At 42.5% G+C, this 19,142-nt stretch overlaps 1 protein-coding gene across 1 annotated transcript in view; it reads left to right on the top strand.

Annotated features, from left to right (window-relative positions):
- The first annotated feature begins 7,852 nt into the window (after nucleotides 1–7,852).
- Nucleotides 7,853–19,142, top strand: part of LOC102220115 (syntaxin-1B) — a 48,512-nt gene continuing 37,222 nt past the window's right edge. Inside the window, exon 1 of the mRNA XM_005812472.2 lies at nucleotides 7,853–8,251. Within this exon, the coding sequence (XP_005812529.1) occupies nucleotides 8,222–8,251 (30 nt within the window). The 5' untranslated portion in view covers nucleotides 7,853–8,221. The remainder of the gene's footprint in view (nucleotides 8,252–19,142) is intronic.

Here is a 19,142-nt window from a genome sequence, read left to right as displayed (position 1 = left end):
AACTGGGCCTTGGTGGTAAACTGGGCCTTGGTGGTAAACTGGGCCTTGGTGCTAAACTGGGCTTTGGTGGTAAACTGGGCCTTGGTGGTAAACTGGGCCTTGGTGGTAAACTGGGCCTTGGTGCTAAACTGGGCTTTGGTGGTAAACTGGGCTTTGGTGGTAAACTGGGCCTTGGTGGTAAACTGGGCTTTGGTGGTAAACTGGGCCTTGGTGCTAAACTGGGCCGTGGTGGTAAACTGGGCTTTGGTGGTAAACTGGGCCGTGGTGGTAAACTGGGCTTTGGTGGTAAACTGGGCCTTGGTGCTAAACTGGGCCGTGGTGGTAAACTGGGCTTTGGTGGTAAACTGGGCCTTGGTGGTAAACTGGGCTTTGGTGGTAAACTGGGCCTTGGTGCTAAACTGGGCCGTGGTGGTAAACTGGGCTTTGGTGGTAAACTGGGCCGTGGTGGTAAACTGGGCTTTGGTGGTAAACTGGGCTTTGGTGGTAAACTGGGCCTTGGTGGTAAACTGGGCTTTGGTGGTAAACTGGGCCTTGGTGCTAAACTGGGCTTTGGTGGTAAACTGGGCTTTGGTGGTAAACTGGGCCTTGGTGGTAAACTGGGCTTTGGTGGTAAACTGGGCTTTGGTGGTAAACTGGGCCTTGGTGCTAAACTGGGCCGTGGTGGTAAACTGGGCCGTGGTGGTAAACTGGGCTTTGGTGGTAAACTGGGCCTTGGTGGTAAACTGGGCTTTGGTGGTAAACTGGGCCTTGGTGGTAAACTGGGCTTTGGTGGTAAACTGGGCCTTGGTGGTAAACTGGGCTTTGGTGGTAAACTGGGCCTTGGTGCTAAACTGGGCCGTGGTGGTAAACTGGGCTTTGGTGGTAAACTGGGCTTTGGTGGTAAACTGGGCCGTGGTGGTAAACTGGGCCTTGGTGGTAAACTGGGCTTTGGTGGTAAACTGGGCTTTGGTGGTAAACTGGACCTGGACGGACCCAGAGGCGTCTGTTCTGCATGAGGCTCAGTAGAAGCAACCTGCTGGTGAAAGTGGCTCCACTAGGTGCTGATCAGATGTGCTGTAAACAACTGGATGTGGTTAAATTTGGGCGGACTTGCCCTTTAATCCAGCATTACATCACTACCCCCCCCCCACCCCCACCCCCCACCCACCCCTCCCCCAGCCTCCCCGCCCTCCCCCGTGGTGGAGCGCATGCCGCAGCGGAGCGACACTCCCCCTGAAAACAGCTGCACCTCTGCTCTGGGTTTTACGGTAGCTGGGATCACGGAGTTTGAGCAGGAGGGGGCGGAGCCTGCACGCTGCTAGTCTGCGGCTGTTGTTGTTGTGAGACGGTGGAGGAAGCCGAACCGAGCCGAGCCGAGCCGAGTCGAGCCGAGCGCGGCAGAACCGGGCTGCGTGCCTGCAGAACGCGGCTTTAGGGAAGTGGTTTCATCATTTCCTTCCATGTCTGCAGCTTCTGTGACTTCGCTTCATAAATCAGCAGTTTATGAGGCTGAAATAATCAGTTCAATGCCTGTTAAAATATATTTAGCCCCGGACCTTCAGTTCCTGTTTATTTCCAAAACACTTTAGATTCAGGTTTCAAACATTCAATATAAACTGATTTAATCGGTGCAGTGAGTTTAATAAATCAAGTCGTCATGTTCGTGAATTCATTTGGTTCTTTGAATTAAAGTAGCCACGGATCGCATGTTTGATTTATTGTGGTTCTGTCCGACCCATCCAGGGTCCAGTTAGGTTCGGTCCTGCTTCCTTTGCTCCGGTGAGCCTCCAGCTCCGCTGAGGCCGGTACCGGTCCGGTACCGGTCCATTAAGGCCTGTCATGATGACACAATTTGATGGACGATAAATTGTTCCAGACGTTATTGCGATAAACAATAATATTGTTGTTTTGAAACAATGTTTATGTAATATAATGCAAATGGCAATAAACTTTAAATTCCAATTAATATTTAACATTTTAAACATCCAAAATAAATAAAACACAAATAAGATGAATTATGAAGTTTCTGTAAACAAAACTGTCCTTTAAAAAAGGAACTAGTTGAGACCAAAGCAGCAGACTGAAAACTTTTCTCATCCAGTTTTTGGTAGAAAGAGTAAAAAGAAATATTGAGTTAATTTTCATTTATCATGCAGTTCGTTTATTTATTGCTTATTGTGACAGGCTCAGGTCCGCTCATCTGATTCAGCCTGAATCCTGAGTCAGACTTTTTGGGCCAAAAATAAAGGTCAAAAGAAACAAAATACTAACATTTTTTACTTACTCAACAATAAAATATGTTGCAATACTTTAACTAAATTAGTAATTAGTTCACTTTGTTGGAAATGAAGGCGTTAATTATCGTACCATTTTTAAAGATCTACACTGAAAATAAATAAAATACTTTTTGTCAATTTTAACAATAAACCTAAACGTTGTTTTGTTTTAAAGAGAGATGATGAATTATTAATGAGGCGACGCATTAAAAACACTCGACCCGTCAGTCTGGCTGCAGCTGAAACTGAGAAATGTTTCGTTTTCCTGCTTCTGGATGCAGGAATGATGGAAACCTTGAAAAGACGGAACCGACCCACTGATGCACCGGCATGGAAGAGCTTCAACCTGCAGATGGAAACATCAAGAACCTCCAACCAACGTTTTAACCAACCAAGGTTCAGACCCAACTCCGGATCACTGAACCGGGTTGGTTCTGCTGGATCGGCTGCAAAGAAATGGAACAACTCAGGTGATCTTCAGCTGAGCCACTGGCTCCTACAGTCTGCGTTCAGATTACCTGAACTAAATGAACTAAATCTTTATCTTTCTGAAACAGGAAATGAGACTGAACAAAGAAACCAAAACTGAGCTGAAAACATCAATTAAAATCTAGATTTCAGGTGAAACATTAAACAGAATCACCTGCAAATCATTCAGTCTGAGTTCCTGAGAGGTGATGGGAGCAGCATCATTCAACCTCATGTTACCATGGAGACGTGTTGCTGCCAACATCCATGATGACCCAGAGGAGGGAGTGTGTCTTAGATGAGAGCTAACTTCCTGCACACACACTTCCTGGTGCCCTTCAACCTCAGTCCAAGGAGAAATTAGAGCGGCTATTGTCTGAGCCTTGGCCAGCAGGGGGCGTCACAGAACAGAGGAGGAAGAGGTCCGAACTTAAAATGTCGTTTCTGTTTGGATTGTTGGAATACTTTTTAAAATCTGCCACAATTTTATTTTCCATTTTATCAGGAAAGTTTTCGATGTTAAAATGATTCAGAGGCTTTTTGAAAAAGATCCTTCATTGTGTAAATCTGCTGAGTCCATAAAGACACACACAATAAAGACACACACAAAATAAAGACACACACACACAATAAAGACACACACACACAATAAAGACACACAATAAAGACACACAATAAAGACACACACAATAAAGACACACAATAAAGACACACACACAATAAAGACACACAATAAAGACACACACAATAAAGACACACACACAATAAAGACACACAATAAAGACACACAATAAAGACACACACAATAAAGACACACACAATAAAGACACACACACAATAAAGACACACACACAATAAAGACACACAATAAAGACACACACAATAAAGACACACACAATAAAGACACACAATAAAGACACACACACACTAAAGACACACACACAATAAAGACACACAATAAAGACACACACACACTAAAGACACACACACACACACAATAAAGACACACAATAAAGACACACACACAATAAAGACACACACAATAAAGACACACAATAAAGACACACACAATAAAGACACACACACAATAAAGACACACAATAAAGACACACACAATAAAGACACACACACAATAAAGACACACACACAATAAAGACACACAATAAAGACACACAATAAAGACACACAATAAAGACACACACAATAAAGACACACAATAAAGACACACACACAATAAAGACACACACAATAAAGACACACAATAAAGACACACACACAATAAAGACACACACAATAAAGACACACACACAATAAAGACACACAATAAAGACACACAATAAAGACACACACAATAAAGACACACACACAATAAAGACACACAATAAAGACACACAATAAAGACACACACACAATAAAGACACCGTTAGCCTCAGTGGAGTGAGAAGCTTTAGTACCCTGAGAAAATCCACACATGCATGGAGAGCAGAGTAACATATTTTCTCCAGGCCAGGTAAATATAAATATGCGTAATAAAAACATTAATTTGTTCTCAAGGTCTTTTTTAAGTTTTATGTTCATAAAAGTGAAACTTGCTATATACAGAAAATGTGTTTTTTGAAATAATAATTTTTTAGTTACGTGATGATGTACAAAGTTAATTCATTTTGTGAAAAGCATTATTTTAATTATTTAGTTTTAAAACTGTTTGCATTTTCCCCTCAGTCTGTCCTGGGACAGCGGAAACCTGGAGTCCCTGCAGGGAAACTCTGGGCCAGCTGAGGTCAGCTGAGGTCAGCTGGGGTCAGCTGAGGTCAACTGGGGTCAGCTGAGGTCAGCTGAGGTCAGCTGAGGTCAGCTGGGGTCAGCTGGGGTCAGCTGGGGTCAGCTGAGGTCAGCTGAGGTCAGCTGGGGTCCGCTGGGGTCAGCTGGGGTCAGCTGCCAGGTCGAGTGCAGAGGAATCATTGGACAATGTGTAAAAGAATAGCAGGTTCAGAACAGAGTTAATAGCAACTACATTACATTTACTTGAGTAATTTTATTATGAAGTACTTTTATTCTTACTTGAGTAAAATTTCTGGATTTTCTTCCCACTGAATGAAAATCAAACATGTTTCAACCAGAACCTCTCCATATCTCTGCAACTACAGTTAAAGTTTCTGTTAAAGGTTCAAAAGTTTTTCACTGGAAGAAACTGATTTGGAAAAAAATTATTTTGCCTGATTTTATTTGTTGGTTACTTATTTGAATTATTGTCATTTTCATCTTTAAAATCCCAAAATTTCCACTTAACTTTAAATTTAAATCGATGTAATTTATAAATATTAAATTATTGATTATTTCATCTGTCAGTAGTTGAGGAAACTTTTACCAAATACTTTTTTACCCTTGAACTTTTTGGACGGCTACTTTTTACTTTTACTTGAGTACAAACATGCTGAAGTATTTGTACTGTTGAGAGGTAAGAACATTAATATTAATGTTTAAAAACGTTTCACACTGTTTGTTTTGGAAAACACAGCAGAAATAACCGCAGATTGATTTATTTATAAAATTATGCTTTTATTATGAAATCATGTTGAAGCCTGAAAATCAGCTGCAAGGAAATAAAAACATGATAAGATGATGTAAAGCTAAAAAACTGAAATTAAATCAAATTCTCTTATTTCTTCTGGAAAGTTTTTGAATGTTTGTCAAGTTTGTTAGTTTTGCGCATTTTAACAACAGCAAGTATTAAACATGACAAAAACAAGTAATTATGAAACAAACAATAAACATTATATTTTGTCAAATGATCCCATCAAAATCTTCCAGAATGATCAAATTTATTGATTATTATTTATCAGAGTGGAGGAGTTCAAGTATCTCGGGATCTTGTTCATGAATGGGGGAAGAAGGGAGCGGGAGATCGACAGGCAGATTGGTGCAGCGTCTGCCGTCAAGCGGCGCTGTACCGGTCCGTCGTGGTGAAGAGAGAGCTGAGCCAAAAAGCAAAGCTCTCCATTTACTGGTCGATCTACGTTCCCACCCTCATCTATGGTCATGAGCTTTGGGTCATGACCGAAAGAACGAGATCGCGGATACAAGCGGCCGAAATGGGTTTTCTCCGTAGGGTGGCTGGGCTCTCCCTTAGAGAGAGAAGCTCAGTCATCGGACTCAGAGTAGAGCCGCTGCTCCTTCACATCGAGAGGAGCCAGTTGAGGGGCATCTGGTCAGGATGCCTCCTGGACGCCTCCCTGGTGAGGAGTTCATGTCCCAGTGGGAGGAGGGGAAAACCCAGGACACACTGGAGGGACGATGTTCCTCTGCTGGCCTGGGAACGCCTCGGGATTCCCCTGGAGGATCTGGAACAAGAGACTGGGGAGGGAAGTCTGGGCCTCCCTTCTGAAGCTGCTGACCCCGCGACCCGACCCTGGATAGAAGGAAGAAGATGGATGGATGGATTATTTATCAAAGGCAGCGCTAAAGTCTCCATTTACAGGAACTTGGTGTTTCGGATGTTTTTCAGTTTTCTGGAAGTTTGTTCCAGATTTATGGAGCATTGAAGCTGAAAGCTGCTTTTCCATGTTTGGTTCTGGTTCTACTCTGCAGAACCAGAACCAGACCCAGACATTAAGCTTGAGGTCTGGAAGGTTGCTATGACAACAGCAGCAGATCTTTAATATATCCTGGAAATGTTCTTCAGCTGACAGAAGGCCGACTTTGTAACCATCTTTATGTGTTTCTGAAGGTTCAGGTCAGAGGTCAGCCTGAAGCTGTGTGTGCTGACTCTAGATCTATAACTCTATATCTGTAACTGTAGATCTATAACTCTAGCTCTGTAACTCTAGAGCTGTAATGCTAGATCTATAACTCTAGATCTGTAACTCTAGATCTGTAATGCTAGATCTGTAACTCTAGATCTGTAATGCTAGATCTGTAACTCTAGATCTGTAATGCTAGAAGTATAACTCTAGATCTGTAATGCTAGATCTGTAACTCTAGATCTGTAATGCTAGATCTATAACTCTAGATCTGTAATGCTAGATCTATAACTCTAGATCTGTAATGCTAGAAGTATAACTCTAGATCTGTAACTCTAGATCTGTAATGCTAGATCTGTAATGCTAGATCTATAACTCTAGATCTGTAATGCTAGATCTATAACTCTAGATCTGTAATGCTAGAAGTATAACTCTAGATCTGTAATGCTAGAAGTATAACTCTAGATTTGTAATGCTAGAAGTATAACTCTAGATCTGTAATGCTATATCTGTAACTATAGATCTATAACTCTAGATCTATAACTCTAGATCTGTAACTCTAGATCTGTAACTATAGATCTGTAATGCTAGATCTATAACTCTAGATCTATAACTCTAGATCTGTAATGCTAGAAGTATAACTCTAGATCTGTAATGCTAGAAGTATAACTCTGATCTGTAACTCTAGATCTATAACTCTAGATCTATAACTCTAGATCTATAACTCTAGATCTGTAATGCTAGAAGTATAACTCTAGATCTGTAACTCTAGATCTATAACTCTAGATCTATAACTCTAGATCTGTAATGCTAGAAGTATAACTCTAGATCTATAACTCTAGATCATTCCTACTTAATAACTTCAGTTTCTGTTCAGGAGAAAGTTTTTTCTCATCCACACATTGATCTGTTCTCAGGATCTGTTCAGTGATTGGATGGGGTCAAAGGTCACCTGGTGACGTCATGATGAGCTGAGTATCATTATTCTAACTGATCGATTATCTGAGTTTGCATTAAAACCTGATCAGGTGTTCCTAATAAACTGGACCGGACTCAGAACAGGTGATCCCAGTTGTAGCTAGTGCGCATGTGTCGTTCCCCCCACCCACTCTTAACCCGCCCCTTCCACGCACGCGCGCACGCACATGCCTATATAAGGCAGCAGAGTGAACAGATTGTCCTCCCTCTGATGCTGATCCTCTCTCACCTGAAAGCAAACAGTCTGCTGCGGGGGGGGGGGGCAGGAAGAGATGGAGGATGAAGGGAGGGAGCGCATGCGCGCCGCTCTCCATCCGCTCCGCATCTCCCCCTCCCTCCCCTTCTCCTTTTCTGCAGCATCAGTACCACCCCCCCCCCCATCACCGCCCCTCCCATCAGCCCCCCTCCCCCCTCTCTCTCGCTCCGTTTTCCTGCCGGGCTGCTGCTGCTTTGCGCGCTGCGGGGCCACACTGCGACCGCACCGAGGAGGAAGAGGAGAAAGGCGCGGAGTGAAAGGGGGGAGAGATCCACTGAGGAAGAGGCAGACCGAGCTGAGGAGGAGGGCTGATTCACGCACCGTCACCGCACGGATAAAAACCCCTCCGAAGCAGCAGCAGCAGAAGGCGGAGACGCGTCACACCGCGCTCTTCCTCCCGCCATCTCTGCTCCGTGAAGAAGAGGAGGACGCCCGGAGGGACCCGCTGGGATCCGGTGTTGGACAGTCCCCCTCCCGCACGGACCAGGGCCGATTCCCCGCACTCTAGCAGCCAGCTCGGCGCCATGAAGGACCGCACGGCGGAACTGCGAAGCGTAAGCTGCTTTTCCTCTCCCATCCTCCCGCTGGCCTCCATCTTCCTCCCCTCCCCTCCTCTTCCTCCTCCCGGGCCGCCGCAGCATCTCGGCCTGCCTGAGCGCGGCGGCCGGAGGATGCGGGACCCGCGCTGCTGCGGGTTCCCGGCGGCTCTGCGGAGGTTCGGGTTCGGGTCGCGCTGCGGCCCGGAGCCTTTCATGCTGTGAATACAGAGTGTGCTGCAGCCCGTAATGGAGTCTGTGCGGTGTGAGCGGATGATGCGTGGCTGCAGTTTGGACTCTTTTTATTCTGATTATTTGCGGGATTTCCGCCTCTGACGGCGGATTTGAGCGGCTAGACGCAGAGGCCCAGCGCCGCCGCGCCGTCGCTCCGCCGCGCCGCTCGGGTTTTAGAGCTGCATGCATCACGGGAACGTGGCTTGAAACGCACCCATCCGAACTAATTCTAATTCGGGCCGTGCGTGTCCGTGCATGCGTGTGAGGAGGAGATCTGACCGAGGGAGGAAAAAATGCAGATTTTCTGTTTTCTACACCGAAGGAGGCCGCATCCGGCAGCCCGCCGCCTCCCTGATGGAGAGCCGCGGGAATGTGGAGGAGGAGGGATGGATGGATGGACGAACAGTTGGATGGATGGATGGATGGATGGATGGATGCGGCTCTCCTCGTGCTCCTGCTCGGGTGAAGGTGGGAGGGGGCGATGGGGAGGCCTTCCTTGTAGGAAAGCCTCACCCATTTTATGACTGTGCGCCTCTGCGCCGGGTGAGAGCGGCGCTTTGACGCGCGGGCGGCGCGGCGCGATGCGGCGTTTCTGGATCGCCTGGAGCGAACAGCTGATGCTGGCGGTTTGGGCGGATTGATGATGGGGGGGGGTATTTGGGGAGGTGGGAGGGTATCACGTCAAGCAGTCATTCTGCTGCAGCTCCACGCGGGTCCCTCCTCCCCCCGTGGGTTCATCCAGGTTGAGATGATCCGAGTTCAGCAGTAATTCCTATTCTGTTGCATTTCTTCTTCATCTCCTGTCCCTCCGTCAGGGTGGGGGATGAGGTTAGGGCGAGGGGGATCAATAACCTCTGATCGGTAAATCAGCAGCTGGATGTGGAGCCGAGGCCTCAGCAGAGTTTACCGCACTGCCGTCCCTCAGCAGCTTCTCTCATCTTTCATTTCATTTCTTCTCCTCCTCCAGTAATCATCTACCAAGACTTGCTTCTTTTTCTGAGCTCTACATTAAAAGTCCAGTTAGGAAATTTTCTCTGTGGATTCCTCTACTCATCACTCCACTGATCGGCTTTGACTTGAAATATTTGATCTGGATATAAAAAACCTGATTGGATTTCCAAACCGAACCTGGAAAAGTTGAACCAGGTTCTGGAAATCTTCAGGTTGCTGTTGAACAGACCGGAGTAGAAAGATCCTCCTCCTCATCACAGCCTGACATGAGAGGGAATAAAAATCTGGCTGTTCGGTCCGTCACGACAGACTTTACTGAACAATAAACTGCAATAACTGCGATAAACATTATTGTTGTTTTGAGACCATTTTCAAGTAATAATAGTAGCAAAAACAAAAATGCAAGTATGTCCTGGCAAAAACCAACAAAACTTTGAGTCAGTAAAGAACTTGCAGACACACAGGAACATTTTCTGGAGGATTTTGGAAAACAATCAGGTCAAGGGTCAAAAGACATTAAGCTTGAAAAATAAGTCTAATCTATGGTTTCCAAATGTATTATCAGAGAATCAAACGGCAGGAACCGAAAGGAGACGTGAAAAATGTGGTGATTTGTTCACTTTGGGGAATGTGTGTCGGGTAGAGTCCTAGAAAAGGGACAGAGATCAGGAGGATTTCGCTACGATTGGGCCAAGATTTCCTCACAACTCGGTCATGCTGACTTAGGCTGCAGTATTGCAATCAAACTTTGCTGCTCAACCAAAGTCTGCAGCTTGTAGCGTCTTTTCCTGCACCGTCTCCACGCAGCATGAAGAGACGGACAGAACGCACCGCAAACTCTCAAAACTGGAACTGGAAAACATTTGAAACATCCAACATGAAACACGACATTCAGAAACAAAATGCAAAAAACAACCAAAACCATAAATAAAATAGATTATAAACTCTTTAAGTCAAAAAGTGACGATCAGCGTGGAAATGACGGAGCTCATTTTAATCGATCAGGCCATGAACTGATTGATTATTGTGGTGATTAGTTTAGCTTTACTTGGTGTTCTGCTCCCAGGATTCAACTGACAATTATTTTAGTCATCAATTACTTTATTGATTATTATCCATCATTAGATCTACTAATTATGACAATTAATCAAGTGCCAGAACAAGAGATTATTCTGTTGATAATTCCAACGATTAATTAATAAATTAACAGATTTCCATCTGCAACTAAAACATCCTCCTAGAATCCACATCTGGAGCTCGGGCCTCCACTGAACATCGGAACAGTGGAGAGATTATTTGGGATTATTTTATGGATTAACTGATTGATAACTTTACAGAGAAAGGAGCTTAATACAGAGAGTCTGAACCAAGTACAAAACTGCTCTAAGTTAGTTATTCCTACAGCAAATAAAATTCTTTCTTAATTGGCCAGTTAACGATTAAACAATTATTAAATTAGTTGATTATTTTATAATCGATTAATCATTTCAGCTCATTTTAAAATTTTAAACACGGAACTTTTTTTAGCGGATTAAAGTAAAGAGCTGGTCATCACTTCTGGTGTCTGGCAGAGAAACTCCATTTACTGACGTTTTTCCTCCCGTCCAGCAAAACCCAACAGTGAATCAGATTCTCCGACTCATCCCAGTTTTCCTGATTTTATTCCGTCTTCGTTAGGTTTCTCCCTCATATTCAGGGTTTTCTTATCCCATCATTTCTCTGCAATCACTCACTTTTATTCCTTCATACATATTCCCCTCTCTGCTATTCCATTTATTCTCTCAATTTGTCTTCCTCACTTTTTGTCTTCGAACTTACTCATTCCTTTTCTTTCCCTTTTCACCATTTCACACCCAGTCATTCCTCTTCATGAAGTAAATTTGTGTTTTTAATTTCTATGCACTGCCTTTGTGAAGCATTTTGTTGCACTTTTCACAGATAAAATCACAAATGTTAAATGGACTGCATATATCTAGAGCTTTCCAGTCATATGGACAGTTTACAGCTCTTTACTATAGAGCCACATTCATTCATCCAGATATGTTCAGTACACAACTCTGTGTTAGCTTCTTTGCCCAGAGGCAGATATATAGCAGGAGGAAGCTGGAATTAAACCCACAACTTTCCCATAGGGCCACTAAATTTACAGAAGCAAGGCTAAAAATGGAAAATAAAACCAAAAGTCTGGCTTTAGAACATGTTAGACATCATTAAATATTGATAAAATAATTAAAATGTCACTTTAATTAATGTTGATTAACTGGTCGCTATGTCTGACAGTGTCATGCCAAGTTGAAGGGTTTTGTAAGTGATGTAATTATGGGATTGCTAGGGCAAATGTAAGTGCTACAACATGCATTAGAGGTTTGTAAAATACAGACGTTTCCTTGATTGCTATATCAAACATTGCTTCTTAAAACATCAATACTCGTCTTATTAATAATTGATTTGCTGGTTCTGCTGGTTGCTGCAGCCGCATGTCGACAGTATTTTAAAGAGCTGGAAACCATATCTGTGCACATGGAGCGACAGACGGATCGTTTGTGTTTGTTTGCAGCAGAGTGTGTGATCACATATCCTGTTTCATTTTCATTGACTAAAACGGGGGAGTTGGGACGGGGTTGGGCGGTCTGTGCTGGGACATAACTCACTGGTGATGGATGGATGCTGACTTTATTATTATTTCTGAAGACATTTCCTGACATAAACTGAGTTTTCACACTGAAATATCACAAGTTTTCTGGTGGTCCCACAATGTGACAAGACCCCACAAATTAGCTGTGTGTGCTGGGCCCTGAACCGCACATAAACAAGTACAAAGGTGTAAGTTTAATACAACTGATGTGTGCTGTTGTTTCCATAGTATAGTAAATAGATATTTCATAAAGTTTCAGTTCAGTTTCATGTCCAATCCATACAAGTACCATCAAGCATGATGAAGCAGTCAGTCCAAATTAAACAATTAAATTAATAATTCCTTAAAATTTAAGCTTTCATTTTCAATTCCCTTTTATTTCATGATAGCTAGTTTTGTGAAATTAAATTAAACTACTCAGTTCATCCAATTTTAATCATTTTTGGTCAAATTAGGTACAATGCAAATGGATGCTATCTTGGGGTATTTCTAATATTGTATAAAAATGTAGGTGGTTAAATGAAAAACATGCAAAATGTTCACATTTTTCCAATTAATCAATCAGAATAATTGATTCTTAAAATAATCAGTTGCAGTGCAAAATCCAATAAAATGAACTATTCTAGCTCTTTGCACTATTCTTAAATGATTCAGTTTATCTATATACAATCCAATTCAATCCATTCATAGCTCAAATTATTTCAGAAATTTCTAGTTTAGTTTAAAACACTCTAATTAAAACATGAAAAACCAATTTATATAATATTTGCACTTAGTCATTTACTGTTGTGCACTTCCATTATATTCTGTTTCCATAATAACAATTTTAAAAATGTTATCATCTCAGTTTGTTTCATGGAGCTTATTAAAAAGGGATTATATTTCTATAATTTTAATTATTTAAAGTTCAATTAATCACAGTGCAGATTTTAAACATCTGAAAGCTGAATTAGAGTTTGAACGATTATATATCAGGAGAGCTAGCGAGTGATCGGTTAGGGTCCTGATCCCTGCTGGGTTCAGACGGTAGCAAAGCAGCCTGAGGCGATGAGAGCAGCACCGTTTAATGACGACGATTAAAACCTAAAGCTGGAGAATATCTGAGGTGACATGAGGCATCCTGACAACATGAGGAAACAAACGGCTGAAAATGTGATCACACCCTGTCAGCATGTTTTCAACCCAGAACGTGTTTTTCTCTAGTTTCTGGTTTTTACTTCCTCTATCTTGTAAAGACACATTTACATCAAAATGCAGTGGATCCAATGAATACGCTCAACAAAAAGGCCTCTGCAGAATTTCCCTGACGTAGTTGGACGACTCAGAAGTAAAGCTGATGGTTTTGAATACAATTGCATTTAGACCCGTCCGACAGGATGAACCGTAGCATGAAGGCAACAATCCAGCAAATCATTTAGTATGATTCAAATTTCTCCATTTATTGATTCACTCATCAAATACAATCAATTGATGTTGACAATTGTGCCAAATATTGGGTATTTGATCAAAAATAGATTCTTGCTGATGAATTACAAAGCCCTTAAGAAATTAGATCAATACATTTTGATAAATATATAGAATTACTCATTAATTGCATACATTTTAAATCTAATAAAATAAAATAAAAAAATGCATTCAAAGTTTCTGGCCAGAACATTTGTCTTCATGTGTTTCTGGTACGCCTGTAAAACTGGCGCACAAGCAACTTCCGCTAACGGTGATGAACGACGAAGATGCTTCTCTCTGGTCCCACTGGGGGTCATTTCTGCTTCTAAACAATCTGACTGGATGGTGGAAAAGACTCAGGTGTTCAAGTTGTGCTAAAAGGAGTTAGCCTATCAGTGAAGCTTTGCTGGCCTAAAGTAGCATCTTAATGCCAAAAATGTAGCAGCTATCACTAATGTGAGCGTCCATAGTCCGCCTTCCTAAAGAATCTCCTTGAATGATCAGGACTTTCTGAAACTCTGGAACGATGAATGGACAGAATAAAAGTTTGCTCCAATCTGATGGTTGAAGAACCTGAAGAACAGAATAAAAACTATAAATATCTTTGTTTTTTAGCTCCAATGTTTATTTATTCAATAATTCAGCAGCAGAAATGAGTCTGAATTGAAAATGTTGCTCATTTTGTCTATGATTTTGAATAAAATTATTGACAATTAATTACAGATCCTGCAATTAACTCCATTAAAAATGTTAAATGAGTGCCACCACTAATAAAAATGCTTCCTCCTGCTTTACGGAGACAAATGGACTTCCTGGTTCAGACGATGGAAACCAAACAAAGCCGTGTGTGCTCAGTCCTGGATAAGTGGTCTGGTTTGTTCTGCCCTTCTGGCGGCTCTGGGCGGGCGGGGCTGAGTTCGTCTGACTTTATTTACTTAGAGAACACACACACTCACACACACACCTGCTGTGGTAAGGCATGCAAGGACACTTTGATTGCTCCGATCAGACTTTCAAATTGAGCTGCTGCACTTCCTGTTGTATGAAGCTTTCAAAATAAAGCTGTAGAGACTCTACCTGCTGATCTGCTTATTTGTACCTTTTAAGGTCCTTGAAGGACAAATTAAATATTCAAAACCAAGTTAAAAACAGTTCAGTTTGTACTTTACATTTTTGACTATTCATCATGTTTTATGGAAGATATTAAACAAATCAGACGTCCATTCATTGCTCACTAGTTTCTTCTGATGATCATGACTCAGTGTGTGTGTTGGTGTTGGTTTGATGTCTGGAAGTTGCTTTAAAACAGTCATGAAGAGGCCGACTGGGCTCAGACCCAACGGGCCGCAGTCAAACCGGCCCAATGTTTGTTTATGTTTTTAGTCTCAACTCAGCTGCAGAACACAGAGATGCATCTTTAACATTTCACTCAGTTTCTGCAGATAAAACAGCTGCAGCTTTAGTCCAAGCTGTGAAGCCATCAAGTCTACAGCCGAAAGGCGACGACGGGCCAAACGTCTTCAAACCACCAGAGAAAAAGTCCAGTCAAACTGACCAGAGGACCGAATCTACACCAGAGTAACTGCTGGTCACCGTGGCGGAGCTTGGTTGATTAAAAGAGTTTATTGCAGTTTCTGAGATAAAAACTAAGTAAAAACTTACATTTTTGTATACAAAAAAGAAACAAATGATGAAATAAGACTGTCAGATTTAATTTTAGTCATGTGGAAGTAAAGCAATTTAAACAACAACCACAAGCTATGTTGTCAGGCTAATTTTAAGAGAACTTTTAAAATGTCACTGGTTTGGAATGAGGCTAAGCAGAGTGTGATTTCGTCAGATGCTGATGCTACGCAGGTTGCACATTAGCATGAACCACAAATCTCAGAAAGAAATCCTCCCTTCCAACTGGAACTACAAGCATCACTTCAGCCAAAGTTTTGAAATCAGGGAACATTTCTCAGATTGAAGCAGTGAGTAGCAGGGAAGAGTCTCTGAGAGGATGCACTCCCTCTGCCAGATGCTCCAAAGCCTCCACTGCCTCGTCAGCTCCCGCCTAGCAAGATGCTTTTAGTTCAGTCTGCAGGTCAGAGACGATGTTCAGATGTCTTCTGTTGAATTTTCCCATCACCGTTTAAAGAAAAATGGAAAATATTCAGTTAACATAACCGCCGCTGTGGACTGACATTTTCTGAGTTTGGTGCCTCTGGTAAGGCACAGACCCACCAGTGGATGGAAACACATTTGCTGCATCAGTAAATGTGTTTCCATCACTTCTTTAGAGCATTAGCTCTCTTAGCCAAAAGCCACCTCAAGTTAAAACATTTTTGCAAAATTGAGGAAGTTATTTAGAGTTTTGCCATTTCCAACGTTTTCTAATGCGACACCTCAAAATGTACAAAATAAACAGTTGACGGAAACATGACTAGTGGGGTTTAATCTATAAAGCTTGTCATATTGATGACTTCATTTTTCAAAACTATTTAGATTTTCTTTTCTTCATAAGGCTTCTTTTAGTCTGTGTGCTTCGAAATGCTGATTACTTTATCAATATGTGAAATGATTTTCCCTGCAGCAACAAAAGACCAGAAAAACAACTGATCTGTACGAAGGCTTATTGGACTAAATCTAGACTAAACCTAAAATGACAAGAGGATTGACTAAAACTAAGTTAAAGTCTGCGGTGAAAATGAACTGCAGACTCGCCAATATTCCAATGCGGTAACTGTGACGTGTTGAGCTGCAGTAAAATCTGCAGGATTTGAACCCTGTTGGTGTTCCTGCCTCAGTGGTCAAACAGCAGCCACATCAAGGACGAACTCAGTGTTTCTGCAGGCGCCCAGAGGTCACTTTCATCGCTCCGCGTGCAGGAATCAGGGAGCAGGACTGGAAGCTGATCAGAAGGATGCAGAGCGACACGTCAAGGTCGCTGCACAAACGTTCAGGCTGGAGGAGGAGACAGGTTGGGAAAATGCAGCAGGAACTTCACCCCATCGATGGGTTGAAGGAGAACGGTCATGTTCACTTAGCAGGTCTTCAGGTCCAATTCCAAATGTATTTTTTGTGAACAGCTTCTGACCCCAAAGAAGCGCAGAAAAAGAACATAGCCATCCCCCCTCTGTTTACGGCAGTAAAGATGGCCGCCGCAGCACTCTGGATAGATCTTAAGGTTGTTGAGAGCGACAGCATGGCCACCAAGCTGATAGGAAGCTAACGGCAGCGCCCTTTAGCAGAGCACTGACTGCAGCTTCTGACCGGGTTCTGTTTGGATGTGGAGTCGGATCAGGAGTGGTGGGGTTGGGTTGCGATGCCTTCACTGACTCAGACTGATTTCAGGTCATTATTATCATTTTCAGACATTTTTTTACGTCCAGATTTACCATCTGTCTTCTTCTGATGCAGAATCATGATGCATGTCTCACATGAACAAAGTAAAAGTCGGATGAAATGCGATATGAACGCTCAGGCTGCAGACGCTTAGCAAACTATTGGATATGATTTTGTTCCATTTGTCAGTGTGTGGGTTCTTTCTGGGTACTCCAGTTAGGAAACTGGTTGGTTTTTGGTCTCCCTCATTTCCCTTTGGTGCGTCTGCATGGTTGTTCGTCTTGTGTCTCTGTTTCCTTGTGAGATTTATTTTATGTGGTGCGCTTGTGCGTCTGCTCAGAAGTTTCAGTTTCATCTTCATCATTTTCTGCTTCATGAAGGAGACAATAAAGAACAGCAGAGTTACCGAAACCATCTGAAGCTTTGTTGGAAAGATGAGAACATTTCTTCTTCAACATGACAGAAGGGTTAGAGGTTGTTCTTGTGATCATAATCCATGATGGCTGCACCCAATGATCCCGAGTAATTTCATTGAAAATGTCGTCTCTCAGGATTCTTTTTCATATTTTATTATTCCCACTTTTTTTAAATTTACCTGCAGAGCAATAAAACATCTTGTCTGATGGGTTTTGGATTTTTTGACAACATTTAAAGTTTCTCCTGAAATTTCCTGAGCTGCTTTTAACAGCTTTGATTTAAATCCCAGAAATCTTCAGATGCAAGGAGCAAAAACGCTGAATAATAAATGTAAAAATATAAAAATCGCCTCATGAATAATGATTGATGAAATATTGAAAAATATGTAAATATTTTTTGATCCAAAGCAGAAAAATTAAGCTATAAAATAGTTTTATTCTCTCTGTCGGCGTCTCATGTAGGGTTTTTTTTTCACAATCTGCACAAATACTGGATTCAAAATCTTTTAAGTGCTGAAATTGCAAATTCTGACTGTCATTTTCCTTTTGCATTGAAATATTGTTGCTAGGAGTGATTTCCCCGCCTCCTGCCTGGCAGGTTGTTTCTTTCAAACAAAGATCTGGAAGTCTGGAGATCATGTCGGATTTTTCCGTTTTCAGGACATTTTGTCCTCATTTTTAAAAAGCGCAGCCGGAAAACCCTCTTCCTCTCTGAAAACGAGCTGCCAGTGAAGATGCTCTGACTTTCCTCCATGCATCTGCTGACTGAAGGCGATCTGGAGCGTGGAAGCTGATTGGTCCGTCAGACGGTCATGTGACTCATGGCTGCCTTTGCTCAATGGCCTCTGTTGTCCCTGGCCTCCTTTATGTGTGTGTTGTGTGTGTGTGCTGTCATGCATAATAGATGCACCCCTCCCCCCTCAGCAGCGCAGCGAGCCTCTTCTTCTCACCCTCCTCTTCCTCATCCTTTAAAGCTCACTCGTTTGTTCTCTCAGCCAATCAGAGAGCAGCTCGTTATCGTAGGTTACTGTCAGGTTTTGGTTTCTGGCTTCACGCAGAGAGACGGTGATGTCATAGTGATGTCACGGTGATGTCACAGAAGATGTGATCGTTTTACAGCTCCAGTAGTCTTCAGTGACGGTCAGACTGATGAAGAGTTTTGATGCCGTCAGCAGTCCGATAAATGAAGCTGCCAAAACCTAATTATGGTTCTGGTTTGTTACACAGAACTGCAGCATCAGCACCTTTTAGGGTTCAGTTATTATCCAGGTGATGCTGAAGCAGGACTGCTCTGATTGGTCAAGCTGCAGTGGCTCTGCACAAAATTCTGAGTATTTTTGACCAAAAATTTAGATTTTCCCATTTTCAGTTCATGTGGTTTGGAAGGAAAATGAACTCATGTTTCAGCTTCCCGTTTGTGTTTTGAAGAGAAATTCATAAAAATATCCGCACAGTTCTGATGCCGACGTTGGTTGGACCTGCGTCTCTCTTCACCGTATGAAGTCTCATCATCGTTTTAATGTAACTATTTATCCCAAAAGGAAACTACATGCCATAACTCAAACTATCCAAAGACCTTCAATGGGTCACAGGATGGTGATGCTGCGGGCCGGAAGTATCATCTCCAGTAGCAGTCAGTCTTATCTGAAGAGGCCTCTGACTGAAGACTGTTGCTGTGTGATGCTAACATGCTAACAGCTCAATACCCAGGAATCAGAGATGAAATTCCACATCCCGATGACATCATCAGTTGCTAATCCTTTACTTTGGCTGCTCCTCTTTAAATCCTCTGTATCGTTAGAGATGTTGGAGTAGGGGATAACATCCTCCTCCTCTCTGTGCACCATGAAGCCTCCGTTTCAACTCCTCTGGCATTAGGGGTCAAAGTTCAGGGATTATT

Source organism: Xiphophorus maculatus, chromosome 16 (assembly GCF_002775205.1).
Source record: "Xiphophorus maculatus strain JP 163 A chromosome 16, X_maculatus-5.0-male, whole genome shotgun sequence".
Lineage (NCBI taxonomy): Eukaryota > Metazoa > Chordata > Actinopteri > Cyprinodontiformes > Poeciliidae > Xiphophorus > Xiphophorus maculatus.
Note: the sequence above shows the minus strand (reverse complement) of the source record. Positions and strands in the feature narration are given on the sequence as shown.